At 39.2% G+C, this 21,347-nt stretch overlaps 1 protein-coding gene across 8 annotated transcripts in view; it reads left to right on the top strand.

The window, feature by feature from the left end:
* The window catches only part of PTPRM (protein tyrosine phosphatase receptor type M), a 437,865-nt gene that overhangs the window by 414,652 nt on the left and 1,866 nt on the right, over positions 1-21,347 (top strand). For all 8 annotated transcript variants that reach the window (XM_041477609.1, XM_041477608.1, XM_041477613.1 and 5 more), the window contains 9 exons: positions 1,399-1,515; positions 5,836-5,990; positions 6,315-6,450; positions 7,029-7,178; positions 7,645-7,818; positions 10,596-10,727; positions 13,801-13,926; positions 15,685-15,848; positions 17,915-18,050. In XM_041477609.1, coding sequence (XP_041333543.1) covers positions 1,399-1,515; positions 5,836-5,990; positions 6,315-6,450; positions 7,029-7,178; positions 7,645-7,818; positions 10,596-10,727; positions 13,801-13,926; positions 15,685-15,848; positions 17,915-18,050 — 1,290 coding nt within the window. The remainder of the gene's footprint in view (positions 1-1,398; positions 1,516-5,835; positions 5,991-6,314; positions 6,451-7,028; positions 7,179-7,644; positions 7,819-10,595; positions 10,728-13,800; positions 13,927-15,684; positions 15,849-17,914; positions 18,051-21,347) is intronic.

Below are 21,347 nucleotides of genomic sequence, written 5' to 3'. Positions count from 1 at the left end.
ATGAAAATAGGTCTGAGAAATACTCTTATCAATTGTGAAGTTTAATTTTTTTTTTCTATCAGTTTTCCATTGAATATTTAGAGTGCTTAGGTTTTTTACCTGACTAATTTAAGTGGATATTTAGGTGAACTAGATCTACATGTATTAAAAGATAATTTTAAATTTTCCCTTTGTGGGAGAAAGAGAGAAACTGTTCCATGCAGCAGATGTATTACAGATGCCACTCCTAGCACGTACTGCACTACTGGATGATGGCCAGATGCAGTGGTGATAGCATAGCTATTACCATGATAAAGCAGAGTAAAAGAGAGATGTAAGTAATGTGTTAGCTTCCCAGCCCACCACTTTGTCCACACAAATGGGAAGGAGGAGAAAATTCTTAAGTCAGTCAGCTATCTACATCATCATGTACAGTCCTCAAACCACCCACTTTTAAAAATAGCAGTTTAGGTTGAGCTAAGTGAGATGAATCCTACCCATAATGTTGGGAGTTATCTGTGAATTAGTAGTTAGGCTATGTAGAGTTATAATAGTTAGAGCCTGGGCATAAACCTCAGCTCTTGACTTCAAGCATTGAGTTTTGCTATTTGACCTCTCATCAGTTCCTTTGGAAAGTTAATCTGAGAAAACAGGTGCTTTTCTAAAAACAGAGAATCATACAATATCTTTATTTAGAAGGAATCCACAAGGATTATTGAAGTCCAGCTCCTGGCCCTGCACAGCACCATCCTGAAGAGTTACACGATGTGCCTGAAAGCATTGTACAAATGCTTCCTGAGCTCTGTCAGGCTTGGTGCTGTGACCACTTCCCTGGGGAGCCTGTTCCAGTGCTCAGCCACCCTCTGGGGGGAAGAACCTTTTCCTGATACCCAGCCCTGACACACACTCAGGCCATTCCCTCAGTCCCTCACTGGTCAGCACAGAAAAGAGACCCGTGGATACCCCTCCTCTTCCCCTTGTGAGGAAGCTGTGAACTGCCATGAGGTCTCCTTCCTGTCTGCAAAACACTTTTATTTTAGAAGGTAGAAAGGTATTTTTGAGACAAATCAACAAGTAGAGGCTGGGGAAAAAGCTTCTGGTGGTATTTGTCTCTCTGGGCACACTCTGCTTTGGAGAGCACAGGAAATGAGCAGCTACCATGGCTGAACTGTGCAGGGCATAAATATCCTTTGTGCTCCAAACAAGTTTGCCTTACTTCACTAAGCACAACACAAAGCTCATGTGAAACTATGAAAGCTGTCTTAAAAAGAGAAGAAGCAATGTCCCTCAAACATTTACAGGTGCAGAAAATGTGACTGTTCTGTGCATGATTGCACTTTAAATCAGAAATCATTGCACAGAATTCTGTATGAACCTTCTAAAATAAATGAACCTTAATTTCTTTTGTATTTTTTAAAGGTCAAATGCTGCAAATATTGGCCAGATGACACAGAGATATATAAAGACATTAAAGTTACCCTAATAGAAACAGAGCTGCTGGCTGAATATGTGATTCGAACATTTGCTGTAGAAAAGGTAAGTTTCCAAATTCAGTTTTCTTAAATACAATGATATCTGCCAAAGTAACTTACATGCAGATTCAACAAGGGAAAGTTAAATCTTTTGACTGACATCCTGGGTTTATAGGGTTTTTTTGGGTAAACTACTACCGCCCTCTTATGGAAATTTTTTTGTGTGTTTTTCTTCTTCAAATGCAGCAACTGTTCTGTGCTTTTCATCACTGTTGGCCCCTGTCTGAGTTAGAAAAAGTGATGTTCCTTGCCTAAGAGAAATCGAAACCTCCCTCCCAGCAATCAATTGAAAAACACATTTGTGCTGCTTTCCCGTCTTACGTTCCCCACAATCACTTTCTGTCTGTACCAGAGGCTGCATGCAGCATTATCTAGAAGTCTGTGGTGGAGAATAGAGTTTTCTGTTGGGCCAGGGTGTGCCTGGTCGGCAGAGTTGTAACAAATTACTTTTCTTCTCAAGGCAATTTCCCTTTTCATGTGGAATCCATCCTTACATGGAGAGTTCCAGCTTCTGTGTTGTATTACTGTTTGTTAGAGTAATGCCACACATTTGTTTGATGCTTTGTAGCCTGCAGAACTTGCAGCTCCCCAGCTGCAATATGTGGAAAACATAGAACTAAGAAATAAGGTACTCACTGAAAGTGAGAACAGGCAGAGTCAGTCAATGGTGAAGTGTACCATGCATTTTGTGTCAACTCAGCAGTTTCATTCAGAACTCGTTAAAGGACAGAAAGGTTTGAATTGTATGTATCAGGACCCATTTGAGTTGCACAACAGCAAGGAAGGGGCCTCCTTGGTAAGACTAGATATTCCTAATAGCATACCAAAGTAATGCTCCATCACCATGAGTAGATTTTCAACTAATTAGCTTAGAAAGCTTCTTTTGATTTGATTGCAGTACCCATGATTTATTGGTTCTCTCTAATGATGAACTAGTATTCATTTATGGGTTTGAAGAGCATAATATTTAGCATCAAAAAATCCTGCACCCAGGTACCTCAAACTGCCAAAAAGACTACCCCATAGGGTCTCTGTACACACGTCCAGAGTAACAAAGGAATTAGGGTTTTTCCCTGTTTTATTCTTCAATCTAATTCTTAAATATGCATCAATACAGCAACCTGAGGGTAATGATAATAGAATTACGTGGTTTGAATGAATTGAAATATTGTATCATGTTTACCACTATACATATTGTAGACTGAATTCACTCAAGCCTGTTGTTTCCCTGCATTTAGGTATTTTTAATAAACAGATGAGAAACGTTGGCTACACTTTGAAGTAGATGAAGCACTGCAAATTTTAAGCTCATGCTTTGATGTTAGCTTTTCGCTTCTTAACTGGGACTGAAGAAAAGACCTAGAGGATTTTACAGTTGAACATAACCAAACTGTCTTGAATAAGTGCATTAGAACAGATAGAGATAAAAGGCACTAAACATTTTATTTCTTTTTAAAAATCTCCATCTGAAAAGATTTCATTTAGACACTGCTTTTTAATAGTTGGTAGCTTTTCAGTAAGCCTCTAAAAGCAGTGTCACTGTAGTTTCAGTAAAGTACATTTGTTTTTACTCTATTTTCCATATTTTTAACTCCTCCAGTGGTACTGGAACATGAAGTCTGTACATTTCTTTCACCATAATTCTCTCAAGTTTATATTTTTGATGCACTGAGATTGGTGCTTTTCACCTTCCCTAAATCAAGGTGCATGATGAGACAGAGAGCACGCTAGCCAAACATGCAGATAATACTAATTGAAGGGTGGTATTTAACACTTAACACTGGAGCCTCCATTCCAAAGGACTTGAAGTTTTCACTAACAGCAGCTTCAGTAATTCAACAGGAAAATATTGCAAAGTTCTGTGCCTTAGGTGGCCTAACCCCCTGTGTCAGGGTGACTTCTGGGGACAACATCTGAAATGCAGAATGATTAAAGATTTATCACATATGAACTGCATGGGTGGGGTTAAGAGAGCTGGCCTTGTCCATTGTGGCAGAGATGAGGAGGAGGGGTAAGGAAGGTCTAATTGCAGCCTACAGCTACCTCATAGATGTTCCAAAAATCAGAGGAATCAAATTCTCCAAGACCTCTAGTCCCTTCTGACCGTCCTTTCTGTTTGTTGATGAACTTCTCATACCTGCCCATAAAGTACAATTTAGAAGTTGATTTGCTTGAAGATAAATTGATCACTCTACTTCAGTTTTGTTGGGGTTTTTTTAGTGGATATTGAGTAGTAGGGGGATACTGCTGAGAAAATTGAAGTCAAAAGTGCAATCTGATTTTGAAGACTGTTTCTAGGTATGCTTTGCATTGTGAATAAGCAGTTCCTTTGGAGCAGTTTCTTTACGGCACAACAGTTAACTCAGATTAATAAGTCTTACATGAATAGTAAAATACAGTAGCAGCATAAGTTTTTGTAGAATTTTTTAAGATCCTAGGGTTTAGCAGTGTACAGCATTTTCTGTTTGTTTCAGCTGTATAGTCTTCCCCAGATGAGCATATGCTTTTATGATTCATGCAGTTGTGTGCTATTTTGGGTTTAGAAACCAGCAGGAAAGCTAGATATAAAAGTCATTCCTTTGTAGATATAATAAGAAAATTCATTATAAAAGTATCCTATATACAAAACCTTTCCTAAGTAGCTGTTAACAATGACAGACAAAAATGCAGTCAGCCTGACAGACAGCCTGTTCACAACTAAGGCAGAGGATGTAGAGGACATAACCTGATCTGTGTAGCAGCCAGGCACACAGCTTTGGAGGGGCAGTTTCTTTTTTGCAAAATGTTTGAAAATCTCAGCTGTAGACTGTGTGGAGAATTTGTATGGGATACTCACTTCAGTCCTCAGCTTGTATAGTCATGGCATTGCTTTTTTCTGTGGGATCTTTGTTTCTTTGGGGGTCATGGGCAGTTGTTACAAGCAATATAAAAGTGTTTGAGGCACTACCTTCACCTAAGCAGAGCTATTTGCAGAGTTGAAGGCCTTGCTTACAGTAGCAGAAATGCATTAACTAACACACTCTAAAATCCCCAGAGAGCAGGGACCAAATTGTATTTGAATGTGTTTGCTAGACTGTCTTAAAATGCAAATTGTTTTATCTGTTCCTGGATTTCATTATATTTTTAAATTGGTTTTTAGGATATGAGGTCATTTCTGTTTAAAGGGTGTGATCTCCTCAGTCTACATCACTGCCTCATATGCTCTTAATCCTCTCCCTTGCCTGCCTTTCTATGTCTATTTCCAGGGGAGATGAGATATTCCTTTGAGCAGATGCCCTGTCTCCACAGACCCCCAGCCTGAGCTGTCAGAGCATCAGGGGCTCCAACATTCACTAAGTCCTTTCTAGTCCTATAGCACTGGCATGTCCAAAATTTCTCCACCACTGAAAATCCCAGACTAATGCATAATAGCAGTAAATTAGGAAGCTTATATTATTCAAAGAAAATAAAACTTTTTGTATGCAAACAGGCTCAAGACAGGAAATACATCTTTAAGAAGAAAAGCTGTAAACTACCAGTTACTAGTATTGTTGACATTTAGTCCAGCCTAGACATGATATGCCATAATTTTGCTGTTTGTTTATGAGCTGTGTATGGTGGCCTCCAGTTTGTGGATTTCTAATGAGAATAAAATACTGGCAGCTGCATTCTTAGAGGGGGAAGGGAGAATACAAGCAGTAAGAAAATAAAATTTAGTATACACACTTCTAATATCCAGACTGCTCTCCAAAGTCACATGGGAAATTACTTGCACAATCAGCTTCTCATTCATACTTGTCTCACTATATCCATGTCCTTGCAGACTGTGGCAAATCACCTGAACGGTGAGCATGTGGAGGGCCACAAACACAGCCCCTGTGATTGAAGGTGTAAAAAGGTTTCCTATTATTCAGCTTTTTCTTTCAGACCAGTGAAGGAGACAAATGATAAGGAAAATTATGCTGAAGCTGTAGTGCCCTGAAGTCAGCAGCAAAACCCCTGTGGAGGGCAGTGGGGAAAAAAAGGTCATCAGTGCTATGTGTTCAGCCTTGCTGCTGACCTGTTCTGTGATTATGGCATGCATTTTAAGGCCACAGTTTGCAAAGCAGCCTAGTACTTAAATATAGAGATGAGCATTTCTCTTGTTTCTAAAAGTTTCTGACCAATCTAGTGCTTACTTACTTAATTTTGTTGGAAGGCTTTGGAAGCAGTTAATACCTAACCTTTGAGCTTGCTCTCCTGCTTAGAGGAAGCTCTCCAGCAGTCTGTACAGATTGTGTTGGTAGGGGGTGCTTTGCAGCAAGGCTCAGGCTTTTGAAGATTTCAACACTTGTCTTTCCAACAGAGAGGTGCTCATGAGATTCGGGAAATACGTCAGTTCCACTTCACGGGCTGGCCAGACCATGGTGTCCCATACCATGCCACGGGCCTGCTGGGATTTGTACGGCAGGTCAAATCCAAGAGTCCGCCAAATGCTGGGCCTCTGGTTGTTCACTGCAGGTAAAACAGAAATCTCTCTGTTGTGGTTTGTATTAAACTCAAGACCTACTTTTGCTTCTCCTTTACTGTGTATTCCCCACACAGGCTGCTGAAGCCACTGGAGGTCTACTCAAAAATTAACTGAAAACAAGAATACATGTATTATATTTATAACAAACATATATAAATATATAAATGAGAGTAAAAAAGCTGAGTCTGAAGTTCTGCAAGTGCCCAACTCAATTTCAGTAATCATCCAATTGGTGAAGCACCTGTGAGATGAACCCTGACACCCTTTACATTTCCAATACACTGCTGCACATTGACTGTGTTCTTCTGCTTCAGTGCTGGTGCTGGCAGAACTGGATGCTTCATTGTCATTGACATCATGCTAGATATGGCAGAACGAGAAGGCGTCGTAGACATTTACAATTGCGTGAGAGAGCTTCGATCCCGGAGAGTTAACATGGTGCAGACCGAGGTATTGCTCATCTACTGGAATACTCTTTGCAAGGAAAAATGCCCTTCTAGCCCATAAAGAGAGAGCTTTGTAGTTGGCACCCTCCAGAAAGTTGATTACTCAGTCACATGCAGAAAATAGTCTCCGCACATACCTGGAGAACCTCTTCCCAAACAAGTGCACAGTTGTGCTCCACACTGAAAGTTCACAATGTTTCTTAAAAATAGGGAAAATCAGAAATGTTTCCCCTCTGGGAAGGAATCATTCTGGCGTACATCTTGTTGAGGTTTAGTTTCATGATAGCACCTACAGAACTGCCCAGAGGAATGAGGAAACCAGAAACATTCTGAGTTTTGTTACAGGGTGTTACTGCACTTCTCTAACTACTTGTAGTTAGTTTAAGGCAGTCTTTATATATTAATTTCTGAATGAGTGGGATCAAGTTTTTTAAACTGTGGTTGTTACTTCTGGTCTTGCTTCAGTGCTGGTAAACTGAAGAGTGAAGTAGAAACCATATTAGTTGCTATGTTTTATTTACCAAAGTACTAATGGTGTATGCGGTCCATGTCAGTAACTATCTATCTTAATTGCTTAACCAGGAGCAGTATGTATTCATCCATGATGCTATCCTGGAAGCCTGTCTTTGCGGGGACACATCTATTCCAGCTTCTCAAGTTAGGTCTGCTTACTATGAAATGAATAAACTAGATCCTCAAACAAACTCGAGCCAGATCAAAGAGGAATTTAGGGTAAGTAGTGGCTTACATTGCCTAGAAGCTGTAGAGTTCAGCTATAATAAAGACTTTTGCTTAAATTTTTATAGCCATATCAATTTTTGTAACAGGTCTAGAAGGGAAAGATGGCAAAAAAAGGGAAATATAGCATGTCAGTCATCTCTGCTGAGTAATGCTGAATCATAAAATAATGCAGTGGGGTAGTAGTAGAGTATTATTTTTACTCAAGGGAAGTTGATCCTTCCACTGTCCTTTCTCCAGAAGGCAGGCTACTCCGCAGCTGTCTTTGAGGTTATTTTTCATAATCGTATGCTTCCAGGATTTCTCTGCTTCCAAAGCCTGCTGGCTGTGATGTGTTTTCATTTCTCTGCATATTGATTACCACTGAAGCTGAATGCTGAGCTGATCTATTCTTAAATATTTTGGGTTGCTTTCAGTGCTGTGTTGATTTTTCTGTTGCATTGTTTACTCTCTTTGGAAGACTTTAAACATGGTGACTCCGACGCTGCGTGTCGAAGATTGCAGCATCGCGCTTTTGCCGCGGAACCACGAGAAGAATCGCTGCATGGATGTGCTGCCTCCAGACAGATGCCTGCCTTTCCTCATCACGATAGATGGGGAAAGCAGTAACTACATCAATGCTGCACTGATGGATGTAAGTCTCCACCGCATCATTAATAATAAAAAGGCAATAAGCAGCTCTCCAAACTGAGCGGTGCTAGAAAATGGAGTCAGCATAAGAAGGAAAACCTTCTAGCTTGTTTTGTATCCCAGAAGCATGGCACAAAATCTTTAGACTCCCAAGTACATTTAGGATCACACATATGTTATGTCATAGCCAAGGTTTCAAAGCCATGCTCAGAGAGCAATTCAGGGAGTTTTGATAAATTAAATGTGTCTGGATTTCTCCCTAGTGCTTGAATTTTTAACCATCTGGCCTAGGAAAACAAGAGTTACCTATTAAGAGATACAGGCAGTTAAATAGAATAATAAGGTTTGCAGCAATATTTCAGTTCCCTTTGTTTATAATTTAAACAGTAATTAACAAAAAAAATAATTGTCTGTCAACACAAGATAGTACACAAGCCATTACTTCAGCCTTCCTGTTTATTTCTGCTTGAATTAATGGTTCCTCTTCATGTGTGTGTGGAGTTTTTTCCCAAATGCATCTATGGCAATTCTAATCCTTGTAATAGAGTAACAGTAAAAAGACACTTAAACTGCCTTTACAGTCTGTAGATATTTATAGCCTATTTTTGACAATTTACAGCTATAGTCATTACAGTTGTCAAACACATAAACAAGAAAACAGAGGTTAGTAAGGAAGGAACACATTGTAAATGGTCTTTTTAAAAAGTGAAGCTAGAGTAATAACAGTTTATTGCAGTTTTTTCATCTCTTTGCTTCCAAGTTCTCAAAGCCTTTTCCTAAAATAAGCTGAAGTTCAAAACACTCCTGTGAAAATGTAGAAAAATGTATCTTTGTGTTTATCTGTGTAGAGAAACTGAGAACAGAAGTGTAATTGACTTGTCTAGCTTCTTACAGTAGATCAATGACATTTTATAATGGAACAGAGCTGCCTTAATTTGTGGTCTGTGATTGTGCCATTACATTGTCTTCTTTCCTGGAGACTTCAGTAGTGTTTTGTTCCATGAATTAAGTAATGCTCAGAAAGAGCAGGGCCTTAATACTTGCTTTGAAGATGCTTCCCTTCTTCACTATTGAGACAATGGGCTACATGCAGATCTGTCTGGGCAAAAGGCTCCAAGGGAGGAGGTGATTTGGGTTGCTTTCCACCTGAAGCATGCTTCTGCAGAATCCCTGCACTGATGGACAAGAGCAGACGTTTGTCCATCTCTCTAAACACTCAATCTCCAGCAAGCAAGAGGAAGTGTTTCCCCCTCTCCACTAGAATCCATTGAGGTCTTGTTGAATCACCTCATTTAAGCCTTTCAGAGTTCACTTCAAGAAAAAGGGGTAGCAAGCAGTTTTATAGTTTTCCTTACTATCAGAATGAGTTCAAAAATAGTTTTCCCAAAAAAACTTCTGAGGCTTCTAACTGAGGGATTAATGGAGACCCCTTTGGACATCTCTCATCTGCATGAAGCTTCCAGCAAGGCAGGACCAGTAGGATAGAAAGCAGCTGCCTAATGTAGGAGCAGCATCATTACCTGCTGGTTGCCTTATGCTGAAACAAGGAACCAAAGTTTTGCATGTCTGCATCTGTACCCAAACCACAGTGGAATCATTTTCTGTAGTCTCCTCAGTGACTGTGAGTCTGTGAAAGAACGATCATAGAATCATAGAATATCCTGAGTTTGAAGGGACCCACAAGGATCACCAAATCCCATAATTGCTAGGGGTAGAAGAGACCTCTGTAGATCATGTGGTCTGACCCCTCCTGCCAAGCAGGGTCACCCTGAGCAGGTGACACAGGAATGTGTCCAGGTGGGTGTTGAATGTCTCCAGAAAGGGAGACTCCATGACCTCCCTAGGCAGCCTGTTCCAGTGCTCTGCCACCCTCAGTGTAAATAAATTCTTCCTCACCTTCAGGTTGGAACTTATTGTGTTTTAGCTTAGCCACTGCTCCTTGTCCTTTCACTGGGCACCACCAAAAAGAGTCTGGCACCATCCTTTTGGCACCTGCCAAGACAAAGCCACCAAAATCCAAATCCTGGTCCTGCACAGGACAGCCCCGGGAATCTAACCATTTGCCTGCAGTAGCTGATCTGATTGGATCTCTGTTGTGGTGCAAATGGTTCAGTTCAAGCCATGTAGAGACTTCCCTGCCCTCCTAAATGAAGGCAGTGGCACCCCCTCCCAACAATTGCCCCAGTATGGCCACGGTTGCTTTCAACACTCAGAAGGATGTAAGTGAAAATGCTGGTTTGAGATCCACAATGGAAAAGTTCCAGCAAACAGCTCAGTCAATGACATACTCTGGTACTAAAAGAAACAAAGAACACTGAAATTTATCCCCTGGGTATCTTCACTGCTGTCAGATAGACCAGAATTTCAACAATATTTCTGAAGAATAACTAGATATTTCCTTTCACAGGCATCATTCAAATTTAGAGCTAAATGCAAACAGCCAAGATTAATCTGTCCATTAACAGCTCAAAACAAACCCCTTGCTCAAAATCTTGTAGGAGTTACATTGGAAGCAAAAGCCTCTGATGATTTTACTCTATGCCTGTGGCATGAAATACATTTTAGAAATATAACATTTGCAGAAGCTATATCCTGCCCAAATACAGTTTATTAACTTTGAAGCATATAAGATCTCAGGAAAGAGCTGAAAACAATATATTAATTATACAGAAAATAGAAATAATGCTTTCAGTCCTGAAGTTCTGGGGCTATGACTGACATTCTGCTAAATGGATTTTTCTCTCTTGCCATTCTTCTCATCATCTTGTTACTTCTTTGCAGAGCTACAAGCAACCATCAGCGTTTATAGTTACGCAGCATCCCTTACCAAATACTGTCAAAGATTTCTGGAGACTGGTCCTAGATTATCACTGCACTTCAGTAGTTATGTTGAATGATGTGGATCCTGCACAAGTAAGTCCAGAAAAATGCTTCATTTAAAAGACGAGTGCTAGTGCCTCAGCATTTCAGAACAGCTTTAGGAAGTAATTAGTTTTTTTAAAGCAACGTTAAATACTTACGCACTAAAACATTGATTTGTAGCTTGCAGATACTCGTAGGGGAAGGGGAATAAATCACACCATCAGCAGCTTCTTCTCCAAAATGTTAGTGCACACAGACATAAGTGCATGCACCTGTAATTTATTCTTAGAGAACATGTTTTGGGAAGGGTTGCTAAAACCCAAAAATTAAGATTGTAGAATTCTGACTCAAGTCTGAAACATGCTATAGTGGCCAAAATCATAAACGGAAGCCAACAGCTATTCATTGGCCTGCCTGAAACAGGTCAACGACCTTGGTCTCCTTACCAGGGAATAGGTGTTCCCAGTGTGAAAATCTGTGTTGTGTTGCACAAAATGATGTCGTAAGCAAGGAGATAGGAACTAAACTAGGAGAGAGGAGCTAAACATTGGAGACTAAGCATGCTTTGGAAGAGAAGAGAGAGCAACAGAACGTGTAGGGGAATGTAATTACCTTACAAAAGAGTTGCACATGCTGTACATGTTGTTCAGAAAATTGGAAAACCGAACCTACTGGTTGGCAGTTTAATCACTAGGATTAATCACTAAGTGTCCCAGAGCCTGGCTCACAACTGCACAATTCCAAGTTCTTACAAAGATATATTTTCCTTAGTTCCAACAAACTGCACCAGCCCTCTGCTGGAATAATGTGGTGGTAATCTGGATTCTTAATATGTAAATATTTGTTAATTATTGGTTAAGAGCAATTGTGATATTTTAGAGCAGACTGCAGGTCATTTAATGATCAAGAATATTTTTAGCTTTGTTCGGTATTGCACATACTTAAAAAAATGTTTCCTCTTCTTTTTAATATGTAGAATTTGTTTTTAAAACATACTGTTCTTCCTTTTGGTCTTTCAAAGGAACATGTAGGAATTCCACACACTGTTTTAAAGACTGAATTTCGGATTCTAAGCCCTGCGCTGTCTACAGGGAGGAAAAATAGAAATGAAAGACAAAACTTTTATTCATGAATCTAAGATTATTTTCTGAGTGAATAAGGAAAGGCTCAAGGGAGACAGACTGTTAGGGACTGCTGAACAGAGTGTTTTTTAATTTGTTGGCTGTGTTTTGAATTTACAATAGGGCATGGCTATTCCAAGTGTGTATTAGCCTCACAGGATTTAAAAGCTGTTGGGATATGCAGTTAATGCACCTGCCTCTGCAGTATGTTAAACCTTTTACCTCTTAATGCGAGTAACAGTCTTTTCATTAGGAATAAATCTCAAAACCCTCAGAGCAAACAGAAGTGGAGAGAGGGCAAAGCTTATTAAAAACACACATTACATTCAGATTTATTAATAATTACTGTTATGATTATTATTTATGTATATATGAAGTGTTTACAGTTCTCTTTAGATATTACCATTTATGTGGATTGTTGTGCTCTATTGGGAAATGAAATTCAACCCTTCACGGTGGCTCTGACTTCAAGACAATCACTAGCATCACTTGCATGCAAAATGTGCAGACTTAAATGCTTTTGGTTTCTTCAGAACTTGAAAACCATAGCTTCCTAAAACAGCCCCAGCAAAGAGCTCTGCTTATTATCATTTAAGCATTTTTCAGAGATCTGTTAGAACTGTATTCCTGTGTATTTGAAAGATGTGTACTAAACTGTGCACATGTTAAATGATCTGAGCCCTGGCATTTGCAGCAGTTGTATGCATTGTGTTTTGCTATCCTATGCACCAGCATATTTCATAATAAAACATTTATGTAAGATTTAGACAATATTTGGAAAGCAGTTGTCTCAGCAGACCACATCACAGAGAGGGTTAAAAAAATGAAAATCTATTTTCCTACCTAAAATTCCTGGGTTTAACTTGTTAAAGTGATCTCCTGCAAATCAGACCCTGTTTTCTTTTTTAATTGGTGTAGTAAATGATTATGTTTTCCTAAAATGTAGTCATCTCTAAACAGCTTTGTTGAGGACTAAGTATTGTAAGAAATGCAAAATAACATCTGGAGTAAATGTGATTTGTCAGCTTAGCTCTGGTTCACCAACAGCAATGCAGCAGAATGAAGACCACAGCTGTTTTACTGATTGAAATAAAAAGTTCCAAATATGACATCAATGCTTCTGCAAGCAAACAACATTTCATGAGTTCATATTTAATTTTGGCGAATGCTTACAAAAGCTACATGCTCAAACTGCTCTAAATATCCCTGGCAAAAAAAAAAAAAAAAAAATCATTAGGATTTTTATGGAAAAAAAAATGCAGATTCTAGCTTCAAAAACCTTCTTGCAAAGTGTTGATTCAATCTTTAAAGTATTAATACAGATGGTAATTGGTTCATGGATTAAGCCATTGTTATATTATTAGACACTAAAACCATGCAAGATAATAGTAATTTTACTTTGTGATCTTTAGTTACCTAGAAGTAATTTTTTCTGAGAACTGAAGAAAGCTTAATTAATATTTTCAGGTGTCACTAATAAGATGAAATTAAGCAATTATTTGAAGTTTAAAGCAATGCTAATATTAGCCAATATCATCAGTCACGGGTGAAAAATGTGAAAGTCCTGAGTTTTGAGAATGTATGTGCCTTTCCTAGTATAAATCACATGCAGTTTGAATTATTAGCAGCTATTCAGGGCAGTTGGAGGTCCCAAGCCTTTGGGCTTTAGCCTCCACTGTCTCCAAGGTAGGGCAATATTTGTCAGCCTCTCCCTGTCTCGTCGTAATATATTGTAGAACTAACGTTGAGTGTCAGAAGTGTTTTACTCCAAACACCAGACACTGAAAGTACAGCAGCAAGAGGCAGCATGTTAGGTACTTGGAAAGGCATTATGAAAGCAGAGTGCTCGAAACCGAACTTGGTGCATCGTGTATTTTATAAAGATACTGTGCAAGAATTCCAGTAGTACGTGTATGACAAATTAAAATACAGAAAAGTATGTTGAGGCAGCATGAAATCCAAGGTGATTAACTGTATTCTTTTTTGTCCATGGTCTCCTATAGCTCTGTCCTCAGTACTGGCCAGAAAATGGAGTCCACCGGCACGGTCCAATTCAGGTGGAGTTTGTGTCGGCTGACTTAGAAGAAGACATCATCAGCCGGATATTCCGAATTTATAACGCAGCCAGAGTAAGGATCTTATTTGCAAAACAATTTTGTCTCAGTAGATGAGTTGAGTCCAGTCAAATCATAAAAATTAAAGCTAAACTCACACAGAACCATATTCATTTTTCAGCATATTTATTTGAAAGCAGTGGCGCAATACTGAGTCAAAGCACAATCACAAAGGGAAAAAAAGTCTTCCATGTATAATAAAAGTAAAAACAAAATTAATACATATCTCAAGTGTTTTAAATGCAAATGAAATAAATGCAGTATTCAGATTGTATGATAGCCAAAAAATGCTGAAATCAGTGCTGTTTTCAATAGTTTGAAATTAGCCATCTTGTGTATTTGTATCCTGTATTATGTGAAGAAAGCTGTGCACCAATACTAGCTATGTTTTTCAATAGCAATCCCAGTCCCTTAGTGAAGATTCTCTCCCACTAACCACACTTCATAACATATGTAACCACTTCAGAAGGGCAAGCAGGTTGTTCTTGTATCCAGCTTTTATGCTCCCATAAAGTTGACGGAAGACTAAACATAGCATGTCTTTCAAGCTGAGTGGAAAAAAGATTCCACCACAGACGAGGTATCTGTTCTTGTCCAAGGAGCCTTTGCAATGGACTCGTATCAGCCACCAAAAAGCTGTAATTAGGAATAAGCAGTGTTCCTTTCAGAAAAAAAAAAAATCAAGAACTTCCCTGGGACCTGGAAAGCCACAGAAAATATGTTAATATCCAAACAGGGAAGCAGATTGTAAAGCTTCAAATACTTCTTTAATACTGTGAAGGCCTGGCATTTGCAGTAAATGTGGCAATATAAAAAACACAGCCTCCAGCAGGCTGTGACCTTCACCAAGGACTGGGTCTGGCTGCTTTGGGAAGAGGGGCCATCAGCTGAAAGAAACTGGACAGGAAATCAGTAGATTCCAGACTTTGACATAAAGCACACAAAACCAATTGGAGAGCACGTCTAAGTTTTGTTTATTCCCATAGCGTGTTAATCTTACATCCTCTCCATTAACTCTTGCTCTACAGAATAAAATATAATGTCAACATTTCTGTGTGTTGTTCATTTTAGGAGTGGCACTAAAATGCCCTCACTTTGCACAGAAGTGGCAAACTCTAGACTACAAAACCAGTTTTCATGTGCATGTTTATTATGCCCTTTTCAAAGGACTGTGGTTTTCTGCCAGTATCACTTGTTCTGTGCTCCTTTTTTTATTTTAAATCACCATAAAGCAACTGTTCAGTAATGTTTCACCAGAGGGGTTCTGACTGCTGCAGTAGAGAGCACAATAAAATAAAATGTAGTTAGATACTTTTTATAAGCCACAAACATCTGAGGGTTCGGTTTGGTTTTTTTAATGTCTCCTGCTTCAAAATATCTTGAGAGGGTTTGACCTTTCTTGTAAAAAAGGACAGAAACACATAAACATTCCTAAAAACACTGAAGCTTATATATGAAAACAGTATATAATTGAAGTTATGTTACAGCTCTGTCTTTCCTACCAAGTTCTTCCCAACTTATTAATTATTTGCTTGATTGTGCAGATGTACTATTGTTATGTTTTAGGCTATTGTATAGCAGTCTGTTTAAAAGCTCTTGTTCTAATAACTCCATTGGTAATTAAAAGTCATAAATCCTCAAGGGCAGTTGAAATTACATTAGCAGTTTGTCAGCAATCATCTGCTTGAACAACTTCCCTTAGTGACGCAAGTACCTAAATTACGTGCCGAACAAATAACGTTACTTTTTCTGCTTTTGTCCGGATCTTTGCAGCCCCAGGATGGCTATCGGATGGTGCAGCAGTTCCAGTTCCTGGGATGGCCCATGTACAGGGACACTCCGGTTTCTAAGCGCTCCTTCTTGAAGCTCATCCGTCAGGTGGATAAGTGGCAGGAGGAGTACAACGGGGGAGAGGGACGCACAGTTGTACATTGCTTGTGAGTACTGGAAACGGGAGAGAGGAATAAGGGAATACTGACACAGAATTTGTGCCGGGCTTCGAAAGGTTTGTAACGAGGTGAAGAGGCATCTATCTAATCTGGAGCTGAATAAATAATACAACTGCTCATTTAAAAGCCTTGAATGCAAGAGGAATTGTGTAACTCTAATGTAGATTCATGAGTTTCCCCATCTGTCCTTTGTTAGAGCCCTATGAAAAGATGATGGGTTCGAGTTAACTCTATTTTATATAAAAATGTCCAGTGACTCTTGCAAATGGGGAAGTTGCATACTTATTCACAGTAAATCAAAAATGTGCCTTCAGAACAATGTACCTTTTATTTCTGCAGATAAGGACCATAGAAATAAGTAGGTTTGGAGGGGTGATTCATTTTCCAGGCATGAAGCACGGGAGTAAAAGTGGTGTGATAGACCAGTTACGATGATCCTGTAATTGCCTTACCTTTTTCTAATAATGGTATATATTTTTGTCCTCCTGTGACTTTGTGCTCCACTCATGCAGACTCTCATCCACTCTGCCACCATCCTTCTTTTGGTACAGTTTAATACTTGTACATGCTTTTACCTCAGAAGTAGCTGATCTTTTGAGGCTGAGTCTTCAGCGGTTGAAGTTGTATTTGTCTTCCTCTAAACATCTGTTTAAAGATGTTGCCATGATAGAGAAGGGACCTGCTAACAGGAAAACCATGTTCAGAAGTTGGGACCCTGTGTCAGAATGATGGAGGGAAAGAGTATATTAATAATTCCCACTATCACTGACCTTGAACAAGTCATTGCTCTTCAGTTTCCCCATCTGTAGTATGGGGATAATAATACTTTCATCAAAGGAGCATTGTGCAGTGTGATTAATTAATGTTTTGAGATCTTTAGCTGAAAAGACCCTTTTGAAGTGCAAATTACTGTTATCTCTGAGGTGGCTGATGATATTAAATAGTTGTACAACATCACACATGCGTCACTTCCAGGCAGTAAAGAAAGAAAAAGCTCTAATATAATCCTTTTAAATGACTTTATTTTAATTAAAATTCTCAAACAGTCCCACAATATCAGGCACTGTTTTGGCAGCAGAGAGCATTCTTTTCATAGTGCCTGGATGTGACAGATGTGCGACGTTGTGTCTTCCTTTGAAAATCAACCATTGCAAAGCTTGTTTGAAAGACCTGCTACCTAACTAGTCTGTACGCTGGTAATTATTAAGGTTTATTATTTTCAGTGAAGCACAGCCTAAAGATTCTGATTAGAATAAGTGTAGAAATAATGGGGTTTCCAGAAAGAAAGAGATTCTCCTGAAGATTAAAAATAACTAGGGATAAAGTATTATTAAATACTGTATTTGATCACGTATATGAACATTTGTGCCTGGCTTCTTTGTTAGCAATTCGCTTCAGGTTCTCATCCTCTGATAACTGTGGGTGGAGGGGGAATACATCTGCCTTTAGAAGCCATCCTTGCCAGGCAGCCAGCCCCTCTTCCTGCTGCCAGGAGCTGAGATAATCAGCCAGGGGGACATGGCAGCACCACCCAGTGCCATACCAAGTGCAGCCACCAGGACTCCCCCAAATGAGACTTCTGGTGCTTTTGCAGTTCCTCCGAATTGCCTTTGTGTCCAGGAGGAAAGCACCAGAATCTGGAATAAAAGACCTCAAAGATTCACTTTCTGTGTGGCATTTCCAGGCCTTGTGCTCATTACAGCCATGTGTGTTTGTGTTTACAATGCAAAGCAGTGTTGAACTGAAACTAAAAGTACTTTATCCTTATTTTAGCATCCTCTTTGTGTTCACTGAAGGGTGGTACAAAACTCAGCCATTCAGTTGCCTCCAGGCTGTCAGCCTGCTGACTTCTGAATCATAGCTTTGAGATCTTTCAGCATGCCAATTCCAATTAAAAATCATGTTTTGCCTAGAGTTCAGCAGCCTTTGGGGCCAGGAATGTTCTGTGGTTTCTCCCTGCTGGAACTCATGCCTTCTGGAGCCATTCCTGTTGCTGTACAAACTTGTGACACAGAGTCCATTGTAACTGAGCCATTTTATCACTTTCCCTGCAGGAATGGAGGTGGCCGCAGTGGGACGTTTTGTGCAATCAGTATTGTTTGTGAAATGCTTCGACATCAGAGGGCTGTTGACGTATTCCATGCTGTGAAGACACTGAGGAATAATAAGCCTAACATGGTGGACCTTCTGGTAGGAGCTTTTTAACTGCACCATTAAATAGAAAATGTTCTTTTTCTCTGAAGAGTCAGTAAGATTTCCAGGATTTGCAGTGGGAGTTGTTCACAAAGCAAGCAAGTCATTTTCAAAGGGGATAATGAAGTCACTTCACTTGTAAGAGTATTTTTACACTGCTTTCTTCCCAAGGAGACTTTGTCTCTGTTCGTTTGAATTTTTTAAGAGTTTTAAACTTTCAGATGAACATCCTTATTAATTTTCTTTTCTAGCAGACTGAACCAAGTGGAGAGCAGCCCTTGCATGGTAGAAATAATAGTTATGTAAAATTAAATGCCAGATTTTCAAATTATATATTTTATAAATAGCTTAATCGCCTAATATTTATCAAAGCCATGAATTTCAGTTTGACATCCAGAATATTGCATTTAATTATGCTTGCTCTATCTCATAGAAAGATTAAAGAAGTTCAGAAACAAGGGGCCATGTGCAATTATTTTCCTAGAGAGTGTTTTATGAGCTTTTTTCCTAAATGGAGAACTGCTGAAGTGCCAGCTGCTATGCCAGAAGAGCTGCAGAACAGCTTAAACCAGCAGGTTCTTACACTCCAGTGTGTAGTTTTGTACTTGGAGATGGGTGTAGCTCGATGCCCTGTTCTGAAGCATGGGCTATAAAAGACACTTTTACAACATCCTGCTGCAGAGGTAGCTGCTTAAGAGGCAGCTGCATTTGATTTAGTGTCACAGGCAGGAAGAAGCAGCATCTGGGCACTTTCAGGGATGTTAACCCAATCTGAGCCAATTTTACAAGCTCTGGTTAAGTAAGTTGGAGTCATTTCATCAACTTCTCTGTAGCATGCCCAGGGTGAGGCAGGAGACATCTCACTGAGTTGGTCCAACCTGTTGTAATTTTAGGAGAGGACCCCCTCAGATGAGCTGAGAGAATAAACAGAAGAGCAAGGCTTTCACACACAGGTGAAGGCAGGTAGGGAGAGATATCCACCTCCCCACCATACGGATGGCTGTGCCTCCTCTCTCCTGTGGGAGAGTGGCTCCCACCACATTCCCCATCACAGTGCTCTCTCCTAGCCTGCCTCAGAAGTCCCAAACCCTCCCCTAGGCCCAGCTCTGGCCAGGCACATGGAAAAAGGCCAGATGTGTCAGCTGTGCAGAGCAAGGAGGGAGTTCATGAGCAGCACCACAGGGACAGCAGAGTGGAACTGTGAGTCCTGTGTCAGTGAGAAACTATCAAACTTCCACAGTGATGTGAGGGAGCAGCTTGACTGGCTTCTTTTCCTCTAGTTTATATCCTCAGGAGAAGAATCATCGTGGTGAGACTCATCATACATTTTTATTTCCTAGATATTAAGAGAAATGTCCTTCTACTTCATTCATGTAGTATAGTTTATACAGGGATTTGGCAGGCCTGCTGTTCTCCATCCTCCTAGAGCTTAAGCCCACAGAACTCTCTGATCTCTTATTCATTTATTTTACAGAAGTAAAAAGTAACTTACCAGCGTAGAAGTACAGTAGAAGAAAATGCTCTCTATAAATTACCATTTGTGACAGTCCTCCAGGTATAGATTTGTCAGGTAGCTGTATCCATTTTTCAGCAGAGAATTTTTTAAATCAAAAAAGCTAAATGTGTTATTTTAGATAAAAATGTACCTTTTAGTAAATTGAGAGTGGTATTGGCAATGTCTGAAAGGCCTTGTAGGGCCTTTTTTTATTAGGAAATTTCAAAGCACTTGTGAAAGTGATCAGTATTGTTTTCCTTATTTTTACAGACAGAAGAATAAAGGCAAGGGACAACCAGGATTTTTCCCATTATCACATAATGCACTGACTGAGCAGAGTTAGAATGACATCTCTTCAGTTGTGGTCTGCCACTTCGTAGGAACAAATATTTGAATTAGCCAGGTTTCAATTTCTGTGTAGATTTCTTCATGGTAAAGGGAATTGGGAGACTTGAGTTCTTTTCCTATCTTGTTACTGACTTTGTCCTTTATGACTCTTCTTATATTAATGTGTCTTTGTCTCAGTTTCTCTACTGGAAAAAGAACAGTAATGTTCATCTACCTTGTAAAATTTTACGGTAAAAGATTAAATGCTCAAAATCATTACATTGCTTCACAAAAAACAGTTTTAAGACTGCTTTACCAATGCATGTCATGCACTTTCTGACTAGATAAAAGGCAGTCTTTACCATCCATACTTAGAGATTCATCTCTTAATTTCACTGAAACCTTTCATTTTCCTCCAAGTGTAAAAATCTGAGTGCCACATCCCTACAGTATGGGAATCTAGTAATTTTTTTCAGCTATCATACAAAGGTAACACATGATATTGCAAAATATCTGTTATGGAATGCCCGAAGCATTTAGTGATAAATGTTATTGGGCCTACTCACAGGTGTCCTAGAAAATAAATGTAAATATACCTCTCTGAAGCCAGCTAGTCTAAAGAGACTTTTAATATCCACCATCAAGTGAATAATAAAAATGTACAAAGGACACTAGTGAGTGAACACAGTGGGAAATAAGGTATTTCTGCTCTTTAAGACAGGTATTCAGCTTACTGAAAATGACAGTTATTCTGCTAGATCAGTAAATCGGCATAAAATGAGCATGGAAGAGTGGAAATGGATGAGTGGCTGATCTCTTGTTTTGATCTGTTATGTAGTTAGAGAACAATTTCCATTTATTTAGAAACATAAATGCAATAAAAGCAGAAAAGGAATTTACATAATATTCTGTTCTTTCCTTTCTTCTTTTTTTTTATTCTTTTCTCATTCTGAAGAAGACACAAGCAGTTTATGGAACCTTGCAGGACTTCAGACTCTCACATGCAACTCACTCATCACTTAGGTTATATGTGCACCTAAGACTTGTCTTCTTATGACATGACACTTCTCAACAAAAGAACTTCTAAATGATCCATGCTTGTTAATAGCTTTTTTTTGATTTTATTAATAGTGTATGGTATTTTGCTTGTAAAGTGGACTCTCTTCTCAGCTAAAATGTGACCCAAAATCACAAGAACAAAAGATTTAATCGTTTAAAATGTTTGCTTCAGGGAAAAGAGAATATATCTGAAGATATTACTACTCGTGATGTTGGGCAAGGCTGAGTGCTGTCAGCTCATTAAATCTGTTGTTGTTCCTAAATGTCAATATGTGCTTAGTTATCCTTTATTAATCAAATAAAGTGCATAAGCAAAAGAGGCATTTCAGTAACAGAAATAGTTATGAAACTGGCAAGTGTTTCCAAACAAATTGAATTTTCAGAAGCCAGAGCCCTTAGATTTGGGGAACCTG

Source organism: Pyrgilauda ruficollis, unplaced genomic scaffold (assembly GCF_017590135.1).
Source record: "Pyrgilauda ruficollis isolate IOZ18807 unplaced genomic scaffold, ASM1759013v1 scaffold41, whole genome shotgun sequence".
Taxonomy (NCBI): domain Eukaryota; kingdom Metazoa; phylum Chordata; class Aves; order Passeriformes; family Passeridae; genus Pyrgilauda; species Pyrgilauda ruficollis.
The sequence above is the reverse complement of the archived record's forward strand: the minus strand, read 5'-3'. Positions and strand labels throughout refer to the sequence as shown.